Here is a 12,675-nt window from a genome sequence, read left to right as displayed (position 1 = left end):
CCACCCGATACTCAACCCGAACATACGCCCAAGTCCGAAATCACCATATGAACCTAGTGAAGCCTTCAAATCCCGATTCCTACCAAATTCTAGATTTCCTACCAAAATCCAATAATTTTCCTAAATTTTTCTCCTTAAATCCACATATAAACCATGCATTTAGCTCACAACAAGTGAAAAATTACTTAACTTTGTTACATGATGAAAACTCCTCAAAATAGCCCAAAAACTAAGATCCTAAATCCCAAACGAAAATGACGAAATGACCAAGTTCGATCCCTTTTGTTCTGCCTAATTTCGCTTCTGCGGACAGGATCCTCAGACGAAATGACCACAAATGCGCATCTGCGAAGTCAACTGGTATTACGGACTTAGTCGAGGCCTCAAATCACGCCAAACAATATCTAAACTACGAATCGACGATCGAAATCCTTCTTTAAACTTTCAAACTTCCAAACTTCGACGAACGCGTCCGAACCATATCAAAACATTCCGGAATGACACCAAACTTTGCGTGCAGTCACAAATCACGATATGAACCTATTCCAAGGCTCGAACCCCCAAACGGACATCGATAACATCAAAATCCACTTCAAACCAAACTTATGAAATTCTAAAATATTCAAAAATGACAATTTCTACAATAAGCGCCGAAATGCTCTCGGACCACCCGATACTCAACCCGAACATATGCCCAAGTCCGAAATCACCATACGAACCTAGTAAAGCCTTCAAATCCCGATTCCGAGATTGTTTACTCAAAAATCAAACCTTAGTCAATTCTTCCAACTTAAAGCTTCCGAAATTAGAATTTTCCATCAGAATCAACTCTGAACTTCCCGAAATTCAATTCTGACCACACGTACAAGTCATAAAACATGAAGTGAAGCTACTTAAGGCATCAAATCACCGAACGGCGTGCTAGAGCTCAAAACGACCGATCGGATCGTTACATTAGGAATAAAAGAATTTGAACTTTAAGGTTAGCTTTCCCGTGATTGGCATTGGCTCACTTCAAAATATTGCTATAGTAAAAATAATAATTTACGATAAAATTTGGAGTTCAAATGATTCATTTAGCCGACTACATTGTTAACCTGGAGTTCAAATGATTCTTTTAGCCGAATACATTCAACTGCAGTACAGAGTAAGTAATAATTAGACACACAATTCAAACAAAAAATTTATTTATATGAGTAAAAAAAAAAAAATTGATTATATATATGTTTTCTAATTTTGTTGAACTTTGTTACTTGCAAAACTGTAGGGTATGAGAAATTATGGTTCTTTTTTATTTAATATAACTATTTAGCCAATCTTTAGACTATAAATTATTACAAATAGTTTTCTAACTTTCCGTTGACTTACAAGTTTTTATCATCTTTTAAGAAGTTATAAAACAGGATCCAACCTATTTCGTGCTCTAAGTAATCAAAAGATTCAATTCCAGTTTATTTAATTATATTTTTAATTTATAACTCAAACATAATTTTTAATAATGTTATGAAACTTTTAGAAGTAATTTACTTATCGGAGCTAAAGTACACGTGTCGCACGTAATACTAGTCTACTTAAATGGGCAAGAATACATCCCCTTATGCCTCAGTCCTCACCTCACCAACCAAAACAAATAAATAAAAAAATGAATTAAAAATCAAAACAAAAGGAAAAGACCGTTAGGGGAGGGGGACCAAAGCATGATACATACAAGAAAAAGGATTCCATTTAAAGAAAACTAATTATTGAGACTTGGGAGGTACTTTTCTAAAAAAAGTTATTACATCCGAATGTTTACGCCAAGCACTTGGTATTGCATATAAAGTTTTATCAATTAATCATAATTAACTGAAATTTGTTTCTTAATTAAATTTGTGCCTCATAAGGTTAAATTATTTGATATAGTATAAATATCTAATAAAGGGTAGCTCGTTGCATAAAATATCGTATTTTTCCATAGGTTCTAAAAAAGATCCGCATCCAAGGGGTGTGATATAATCATGTAAACTACAACCTACTCTAATGCAAGTATTAGTGGTTGCTTCCATATAGTAAAAACAGAGATGGACCTACCATTTAGGTCACGACTTGATTTTAGCAGCTTCATTGGCCAATTTGGAGGGCACGACTTGATTTTTAGTGTGCTGCCTAAGTTTGATTTCGACTCTAGTATTTGATCAAATTCTTATATTGATAGTGGTGTCCCGCCACTATTAAATTCTGGTCCGTCTCTGAGTATAAACATCTAATGCAATTAATTATTCTTTTATATTTTTCCATTATTCACCGCGGCAAACTGATATAGAGTATTTAATTTTAACAATGAAAGGGCACAGAGCATGTTGGATCTTAACAACTTGATGCCTAGTCATTGTCCATGTTTCTGCATATGGGGTTGGCTACTCACTTGATTTATTTGAAAAATTATTGAAGTGTAACAAAGTCAGAAGATGCAACACATAATAATAAATGATAAGTCCAATAGCTGATTGATAAGCGAATTTTAATAAGAAAATGAACAAGCGTGAATAGTGACAAGTGACAACATACAGCTTGTTATTTGATAGAAGTCTCCTAACACCTTGTTCGATGGACAAGATTCACAATGATTGAATATAATAACGTTTATAAGTTTTAATTATTTTGGATCGGTCTTTCATGAGATTGCCTCGCGAAGCACCAAAAAGCATAGTCAGAATTTAAAGTTTATATATGGATTCTGAACTTATCATCGAGCCAATAGCAATGGTTCGATCCCAGAATTTTGAGTTAGGGATTAAATACTCTATTCTTATCAATCCCAACTATGATGACACGTGGCGGACCTTTTTTTTTAAATTTCAAATTTAGATGTCTTGACTTGATTACTAGATAATACTATCAGTTAGAATTTCGGATAAATGGAAGCAGAAGAAAACTATGTTCAGAGAGTAAAGGGTAAACCTAGTCTAGTATAACGTGTGTAACTGTGATATCACTTAGAATGTCCCTTCCCAACAACGTGAATATTATTTCAGTACCAACAATCAGAGGCGAAATTTGAAGGTCGTCAATCAAAATCTTATTTGCAGGGTTATTATTACTAATATATCATTATTTTTTAAAGACGGCCGAACTTTCTGTTTGCCGGTGACGCCTCTCTTCACAACATAAGTTCGCCTCCGCCAACAACTCAACAAGAAAGAACGTAGACATTATTCAACTGTAAAAAAGGTGAAAAAGGAAATAAATAAGAACAGAACTACTAGTAAAATAGAATCTCACAGCAGTAATTGAAAGGTTAATTTGATAAATTAGGAAAATATACTTGAATTTCAATTATGCAAAGGATATTCTTCTACTTCCACTGTTGTCCCGACATGTTGAGTATCATTCGCTTAAGATCTTGTTTAGATGCTTTAAGCTCAACACGTGAAAGCATAGGTCTTAGTGATAGATTCAGATCTCCCTCTTTTCCTCTCTTTTCTTTGTTCATCCTTAGAATTTGGGTTTTCACGTCATGGTGTTTGTTCTGTAACGACAATAGCTAGTCACTTGATGAATCAGTTAATTACACAGAATTTTACTTTCACTTCAATGGCCTATTCGCAACTTAATTTATTTTCCGCTAATATCTTGCACTTCTCCAACCAACCAAACCGGTGCACCAGTAACGAAACCAAAAATTCTCGATAAAAGTGTCAAGATTAAATTATATGCGTACAAAATATTTACACATTATAATTTTTTAAATAGTAATGTTCAACTGACCACCTTTTAGTTGATTGTTGCTCCATCCTTGCCAAGCAATACACACATGTGAAACAAAAGGAGGACAACCCAGTGCACAAAGCATCTCGCGTTCACGCAATGATCCGAAAAAGAGCTACACTCCAAGGGGGTGTGATGTAGACAGTCTACCCTAATGCAAACATCAGTGGCCGATTCCACAATTCGAACCAGTGGCCTATAAGTCACATGGCGATAACTTGATCGTTGCAAGGCTCCCCTTCAACGGAGAAACAAGAGGAAATGTAGATAATACCAGCACTCTCTGTACTTTGTGGTATGAGGATTTTGTCAGGTTACAAAATCAGACCTCTAATGCTGCAAGACCTTTTTGTTTTTTCGGGCTGACCACCTAGTATTCAAAGTTCCCTATCCCAACTAACTCGAATTCGCACTGTAAGCCCACTAAAGGGGCTAGAATGCTTTCTACCAAAAAAATAACCACTATTTAATACAAGAATTAGTAGGGGTGAGGCAAGGAAATCTCCATAGCTACTACTAGCCTACTGTCTCCCTAGCTATGAAGATGGGTTATTTTTTGCCCGTTAAAATTTAATGACAAGTTATACTCATTTGATCGATTTGGCGCTACTTCCTCTAAAAATAAGCAAGAGATGTAATTCAGCAATCAGGATCAAGAACTTGCTAGACCATGGCAATATGGCATAACATCAGAAACACTACTGGTATCAAATAACTCAGAAACAAGAATCAGGATCAGCGTATGAGAAGAACTGGAAACCAGAACGAAATGAAAGCTCAAGAGGAAAAGGATCCTTCAAACAAAGAACTGTTGTAAGATCTGCAAAAGTGAAATCCCAAATTGCAGAACTGAGAAGTATATTAAAATTCAGATCGATTGAACTATACGGTGTGTACATACTTAATGGATACTAACACTTCTTACAAGGGAATTAACCAATAAATACAACTTAAGTAATCGACTTTCAGCCGATAAAAGAAACAGAGAACTGCAAAGCAGAAGGGGGTTGGGAAACTCAATCCAAATATTTGCAGCATAACAGTTTTTGCTTATACCTGAGCCTAGCTGTCTTCATTCAACTTCATTAGTTTCAAGCACCAAAAGAAAAAGAAGATTCACTCGTTAGCACAATTTGATACTGCTACCACATTTTAAGAAATAGAAGAAGCAGAAATTAAGAACAACATAGCTCAGCTGCAGCAATTGATCACATACACAAATAAACTTCTCAGGGTACGTGCTGGGAGGAGGGAAAAGAACTACTTACTTTTCCAAATAAAAATACATAATATTCTGTTGGCCCTGAATTGCACCCATATCAAAGAAACATAATTGCAAGAAGGTACTAGTATGACATGTTAGCTATACCATTTTGTTTCGCAGAAGTCTCACGCAACTTTCGGAGGTCATCAACAGTCACCCAAACAAGAAAAACAAGGCAAAAACACACATCAATGGCCCCTGGGATAAATTAAGCAAATTCTACTTCTTCAAGCACAGCATTGCAAATATAATGAGTTGTAAATCACTCAAACCTAATGTCCTAAAACTTTATAATATATCCCCATTCCTTTTAACACAAAAGAAAAAAGAGAAAAAGAAACTATACAGAGATCGATAAACTGCATGTACTTGACATTTTGCTTATTGTAACCATGAACATAAGAATAGAACTCGTGCAGATCATCAAGATGTTATACTCGTTAAAACCTAACCAATTAAAAGGGTTTATACTAAAAGTTGCATAACCATCATTTCTTCTTGTTACTTTTTTTTTTTTGGTGATCAAGTGCATAACCACCATTTAAATTTGCAAGAAACATACTGGCACTTGAAGCAGAAGAACATTTCCCCTTCCTTTCTTCTATAAGGAGGACAAATTCCAACTCATGTAAGGTATTCAAACTCATTCTCATACATACGGCACAATCATATACTCTATCTATTCCAGTTTATGTGACACTTTCTTTTTAAGTCTATTCCAAAAAGAATAATATCTTTCTCTATTTGAAAACAATTGAACTTTAAACTTTTCATTTTACCATTAATGACATGATTTTATAGCAAACAAATGTCATGGCATGTTTAAGATAATAAGTTCCACAAGTCTTTCTCTCTTTCTTAAACATCATGCCAAATCAAACAGGTTGAAAAAATAAAATAAAACGAGGGAAGTATCAGAGTATGTAAGACTGGGTAACGGGCAGTTTGGACAAAGCAGAAGATAAGTGTATACTATGTGGGATAAACTTTTGCATCAACAGGATTACAGGAGCCAATGTAGAAGAGTAAACAGAAACCAGTAAAGATCAATCTCATGATTAAGCATCTTAGCTTTCGATACGACTTTCCCAGGAAGTATCGACATAGAGACTTAAGGACTCATATTTCAAGAGCATTTCTTCGGGAGCATCTCAGGCTTCAGCAATTTTTACTTTTACAGGGAGGTATCAATCATGAACTGAGAATTAGGGAAAAGTATGATTAATTCCCTCGACTTCTGGGTCTAAATGGTGAGAGACTCTTGACCACTCGAACCCGGTGTCTAGCTTCCAAGTGAAAAGATTGTAAATGAAACAACAAACCATTAAGGGCTTGTTCAGAATTAATAGATTTTCTGAGTTTCTCGTGCTCCTATCAAATAGAAAATAATGGAAGCTGGGAAACTTTTTCTTGGGTCAACATTATAGATATTTTAGCTAATAATATTGAAAAAAGAAGCCGATGCTAGAAAATCCTTCCTTGTAGCACATACATCTCCAGTTTGTTCACCCTAGCATTCAACTTTCCAACTTTTTTCTTCTTGTATGATAATCCTCATCTGCACCATCCTCGACCCAATCTGGAAGCTCACTCATATTCACTCCCAAACCCCATGTCTCCTTTTTCAACCCCCTAGCTGTCAATTCTTTCTTTTACCACAAGATTAATCAAACTTGTACTAACTTCCTTTGTTGAGGCTACCAATCAAGAAAAAAAAAATCCTTTGTTGGGACTGCAGGTCATAAATAAATTAGACTTCCAAAAAACTGCCTTAACTACAACATTTCAGAAATCCACTCCCTAAAACCTTCAAATTGGAAAGATGGTGAAAGAAAGCAAATCAAAGCAAAGAGGGAGAGCAAGTCACTCATCATATATCCGGTGAACACTTCACCTTGTTCATTATTTCCTACCATTAGCAATTGTATTTTCTCCTCAAGCACCAGAAAAGCATTTAAGCTTTGCAGTAACAACTGCAAATTTGCCTCACTCCTTTCCAAATGTAAAAACCCATTATTATTTTTCTCAAAAAAAAGGATAAAACCATCATCTAGCACTGATAAGACAGAATTATGAAGACAAGGACTAATTTTCAAGAGAAGTTTAAACCATCGCCTATTAACTTTTACTTTGTTCTTATGTACATCATTCTGGAAGTACTTAGGAATCATGGGAACTAGACAAATTTAAACTTTAATATGATGTTTTACCGGTCAAACTAACTTAACAGACATAATTTTAATGTTTTCTTCCAATACCATCAACAAAATATAAGTTAAATTAATAACTTAAGCTCAGTCAAATCCACCACTATTATGAGAGGGAGTAACTTTTCCCCTCCTAAAACTCAATAATAAGGCAGAATTAGGTATAGTTTAGGGCAAGCAACAAACTTAAGTATTTCTTCTGATGAATGACTAGAAATAAACTACTTGACATATGTTTTGGTCCCTTGATATTTTGACCAAGTCAATTTGAATTTAATGATTTTCTCTTCACTACCACTTTGGAATGTAAACATATGTTTCAGAATGTGGTACAAATATGAAGCACCATAGAGAACACCATTCTATAAGTAAGGACTTGCTTAACATTCACCCTCTCTAGCTAAACTTCAGATGGCTCTGAATGTGAAGGAGATTCTGCGATGAAAAATTTCCAAACACGTAGATCTTATTAAACTCGTAGACATCATTTACATAAATGGCATCTTATGTGACTTCAAGATCTGGTATGCAAGGCAAAATACATAAGTTACCCCCTGAACTATAGACCAAATCCCTGTTATACACTTTTTGCAGACGAAAATCACCTTACACACTCCACCTTTCCAAAATATTTAATACACACTACTTTGCCCACGTGGCCAGTGCATGTTTTTCCAACAAATGAATCGCGTGAACAGAAGAATTTTTGTGCCAGGTGTCAATTTCTTTTAGGTTTTTTAAATTTTAAATTGAGTCATCTTCTTCCTTGTTTAAAAAATTCTGCCCGCTTCTCTCCACCACCCGATCTCTTTTTTCTCAAATAGATCCACCACGATTTCTCATATCTCTTCTCGTTGGTCTTTTTTTTAGTTTTTTGCAGGTCTTTTGGCTAAAACTTGTGATTAGATTCAGCAATTAAAGCTTTTTGTAGCTCCCCCCATCATTAAAAGCTTGGCTCAAGCTTTTGCATAGAAGATTATTTCTTTCGCCAGAGAAGCTTAGCTAGAGCTTTAGCCATGGCGAACTCGAATTTCTCTGAAAGGATGAATTTTTCGAATTTTTTCCAAACCATTATAGCTTAGCTCAAGCTTTTGCATATAAGCACATTGTTTAATATTATTAATGGGTGAATTTTCAAATAACTGAATCGTAAAGTTCTTAATCGTGGGTGTGGCTCTTGTGGAAGACAAGTTGCACAAATGGAGACTGAGATGGTTCGGGCATGTGAAGAGGAGAGACACCGATGCGCCGGTTAGGAGATGTGAGAGGTTGACCATGACGGGTCAGAGGAGAGGTAAAGGGAGTCCTAATAAGTACTGAGGAAAGGTGATTAGGCAGGACATGACACTACTTCAGCTTACCGAGGACATGACCCTCGATAACAAGGTGTGGAGGTCGAGAATTAGAGTTGTGGGTTGAAGGTAATCGACAGTCTCTTCTAATCATACTAGTAGTATTAGTACTAGTCTTGTATTCTCCTATTCCTAGTTCCTTGTTGTTACACGACGTGTCATTATTACCGGTAGTTTTCGCACTTCTCTTATAGCTTCGTATTCCTAGATTTTTGTTATTACACGTAGTGCCATTTGTTCCCATTGTCTTATTTCCTTGCCATTGCTATTGTTTGTTTATTGTGTCTTTTTCACTGTTATTGAGCCGATGGTCTATCGGAAACATCTCTTCATTCATAAGGTAAGGGTAAGGTTTGCGTACACATTACCCTCCCCAGACCCCACGTGTGTGATTTCACTGGGTTTGTTGTTGTTGTTGTAAAGTTCTTAATCTTCTTCTCTAAGAAATACACTTTCCTCCTTATTATTACAACCTCGTTGCTTCAGTTGTGGGAGTAGGAATGGCACAAACAGAAAATAGAAGCATGGTGATGGCATTAATGTGGTTGAACTTTTACAGAAGAGAAATGAAAAATGAGTTGGATCTTGGTTCAAAATTTCTGATTCAATTTCAGTGGAAAAGATGGATTTTTGAGTGTGTTTTCTGGTTATTTTTGTTAATTAATGGTGGCTTTGTCTTTAGGTAAAAGGTGGGAGAAGAGGCTATGGTGGTTAATGGTGAAGAGAGGAGTAAGACGGCAGCCATCGTGCTTTAGATGGGGAAGATGAGGGGTATAGTTGTAATTTTAAGTATTTTTTTTTAATAAAAATAATAACACGCGTCACTGTTTGACCGGTGCGTGACATTACACATGTTTTAAAAAACTGGTCCAAAAAAAAGTAGTATTAGATACACTTTGGAAAGGCTGAGTGTGTAAAGTGATTTATGTTCACAAAAAGTGTGTAACATGGATTTGGTCCATAGTTTAGGGGGTAACTTTGTATTTTGCCGGTATACAATAACAGAAGTTGGAGTCCCAAATAGTTTTTGTGAATTCAGAGAGAACAAAAGGGCTTATAAAACTCAACCGACATGCCCCTGAATCATAGCTAGACAAAGAACCCCGGTAAAAATATGCCACTGAATTAGGAAAAGATTGTTGATCGCTATACCTGTACCTTACCAAATGGCCCAATAAGATAAATCATCTCCTATATACACCTGGAAGTTTGTTTTTGGTATATCTAATAAAGCACTTACACTCTAAGTTGCTCGAACTTTTCACTTTCAGTGTCGCACCCGTGTCGACACGACGTGGGTGTGGGTGTGGGTGTGGGATCCGTGTCGGATCTGGTCAACCGATTTTGGGTACTTTGACCAAAATCAACGGAGAAATTTGGGACAGATACAATGATTTTTGAAAACAAATCAAAAGGTAGGGTGATATGGAAGAAAATGGAATACCTTGTATATATAAATTTCTATGTTAGTCCTTTTCCTTTTATCTCCTTCTAAAATTCTACTCTTATTCAATATTTTCTCCTTCTCAGAATACCTTGTAAGTTTTTCACATAATGTCTCATAATTTAGACATATTTTTATAACTCTATTTTTAAATAATTGAATTATTTTTAGCCGAATCCCCGCACCCGTATCCGTACCTGGATCCGTACCCCCGAATCTTTAAATTTAGATCATGAAGGATCTGACCTCTAGATCCGCACCCGTATCGGACACCCGCACCCGAGTCCGAGCAACTTAGGTAACTATAGTTGTCCTAGCTTACCAAATGTTTGCACTGTTATCCCGAGTTGTAATACTAATGAAATGAATAAAATGGATATTCTTTGGCATCAAAGACTTGCTCATGTTCCTTTTGTTTCAAAACTGTATAATGGGGCCATTTTGGAACTTCTGGTGATAAATCTGCATTATAAGTGGTAAGCAAAGGAAGCATGGAAAGTAAATTATTAAGTATACAAAGGACAGATGACTTACAAAATAACTCACTGGTACAAAGGACCATGCAAAAACCATCTTAGGTGGAAGTATATAGATTTGGTTCTTGTCACAACTCATTCTTTGAAAGTAAAGACATAAGCTACTCATTAGTCTCAATGCCGATTAGACTTGCAAGGACTTGAAAACAAATTAAATAAATGGGGATATCAATTATTCATAAAAATCCCTTAAATCACACTACATATTTGCTAACTAACTGATACAATCGATGAACATCATAAAAAACCCATGCCAATAGGTAGTGGCAAAATCTCTTGGTGGAGAAGTAAAGCATTGACATATTATTCACAAGTAACCTACCTTGAAAATAATACTAACCTTCCATCTGTAGTGCACACATAATCCAAGTAATTCAACATCTATGACAATGCATATTGAGATATTCTAGAAGCCATACTAGCAACTTGAGCCTGCATCTGAGTGGCCCTAACCTTCGAAGCCGTGGCACGATAAATGAATTGCTCGCGCGACAACAACCTTACATTCCTCAAGTACTGATCAAATGGAATTGCCCCGTCCTGTATAGCTTTATCCAACGAATAAATCACATCCTCCATAGCCGAATCCGTGGCCGTACAATCCGACATCTGTTTCGAAAGACTATCACAAGGCTCAAACACCTCGTCCGCATCCACAACCCCATTCGCATTCCCAATTTTCTTCAATTTTGCTTCGTTATCTCTAACCCACCCTTCTAACACATCAGTATTCATCAAAACCATTTGCAATTGATGCTCTAATCCCTCCTTTTCGTCAAGCATTTCCTTAACCCTTTTACTCAATTCTTCCTCTCGCCGCCTCAACACTCCTTGTGCACTAAACAACCCTTCCATATCCGCCTCCCTCACCTTCCTCAACCTTTCAATATCACTATGCAATTTTCCCACAAGGTTATCTATTGCATTCCTCTTATACACCTCCGACGGATCATCCATTATCCTCCCTACCCCACCACCACCACTCCCATAAGGCGATGGCGGGTACATTCGAGGAGGTATCGCAGGTCGGGTTGACCCGCTACTCGAAAAACTAGTACCTGGCGGGGGATGCGGGTTCGGATTTGGGTTTGGGCGACGTTGGGAGTACAAAGGGGGATCACGGCTAAAGAAATGACTCAAATTACGAGCCAAATCGACGAGATTCGAGCTCGGGTAAACCCAATTACTCAAATAAGGGATCGAAACGATACCTGAAGGGTTCACGAAAGGATGCTGGCGCTTGATGATCATGTCGCGCGTGGGGTTGACGAACACCAACGGCGCGTGACGAGGGTAAGACTCCATCAACCAGATGATCACCGGGATGTTGTAGGTGACGTCTTGATAGGCCATCGGAACGGTGCCGTCTGATTGAAGGAGGTTAACGGTATGGCCGTCGTTGTGAGTGAAGGTAGCGGTTTTGGGTTGAAGAGAAGGACACGTGTCGGTTAAGGAAACGAGGTGTTGACGGATTAGCCATTTGACGTCTTCGGAGTAAGGGAGAGAAGACGGGCCACGTTGGGAGAGAACGTTGCTTAAGAACTGTTGGGTGTATTGGTTGGAAGACGGGGAGTGAACTGCCGGCGGAGGTGGTGGTGCCATTGTTGATCGGAGGGAGAAAACGACGTCGGATTGATAAGTTCCAGCGATTGAAGGAAGAGTTGGGTCTGACCTTTTACTTTTTGAAGAGTTTGTAAGCTACTTTGACTTCATGAAATTATTATTTAGAAAGTTTGGATTTCAATTTGGAAAAACATGGTGAACAACATATTTTCGTGTGTTGAATGATGACTGAAATTATTATTTATTTATGAAAAGAAAAAACTTAAATCAAAAAAATATTTTTCATGTTTGGTTTCCACCATTTATAATTTTTCCACCTTTTTGAAAACCTTTGCATATTTTAACATCACCCTTCACAAGCAGAAGGTTTTACCGAGTTCTCAAAAGTGCTTTTAAAAATATGTTATTACAAAAAAATTACTTTTTTTACTTTTCAGAAATTATTTCTTCGGCCACTCAAAAATAATCGAAAAGAAGTTTGGTCAAATAGGCTATTGGCTTAAAGTTTTTCCTTGATTAGCAATCAAAATTTTTCGTTTTTCGAGTTGGGTAGCACAGCCCA

General features: G+C 36.8%; 1 protein-coding gene across 1 annotated transcript; it reads right to left on the bottom strand.

Annotated features, from left to right (window-relative positions):
• Nucleotides 1–3,765: 3,765 nt before the first annotated feature.
• Nucleotides 3,766–12,319, bottom strand: LOC107786494 (protein ELC-like). The gene is made up of 2 exons (XM_016607983.2): nt 10,891–12,319; nt 3,766–4,827 (listed from the first exon to the last, which is right to left on the bottom strand). Exon 1 carries the CDS (start codon nt 12,150–12,152, stop codon nt 10,932–10,934), a length of 1,221 nt encoding a protein of 406 aa, XP_016463469.2. The 5' UTR covers nt 12,153–12,319; the 3' UTR covers nt 3,766–4,827; nt 10,891–10,931.
• Nucleotides 12,320–12,675: the final 356 nt, after the last annotated feature.

This window comes from Nicotiana tabacum, chromosome 2 (genome assembly GCF_000715075.1).
Source record: "Nicotiana tabacum cultivar K326 chromosome 2, ASM71507v2, whole genome shotgun sequence".
NCBI lineage: Eukaryota > Viridiplantae > Streptophyta > Magnoliopsida > Solanales > Solanaceae > Nicotiana > Nicotiana tabacum.
This window is presented reverse-complemented; position numbering and strand designations above follow the sequence as displayed.

Bases quoted from the DNA above. Each gene is read 5' to 3' on its own strand.
- LOC107786494 (XM_016607983.2), bottom strand. From the start codon at position 12,152: ATGGCACCACCACCTCCGCCGGCAGTTCACTCCCCGTCTTCCAACCAA.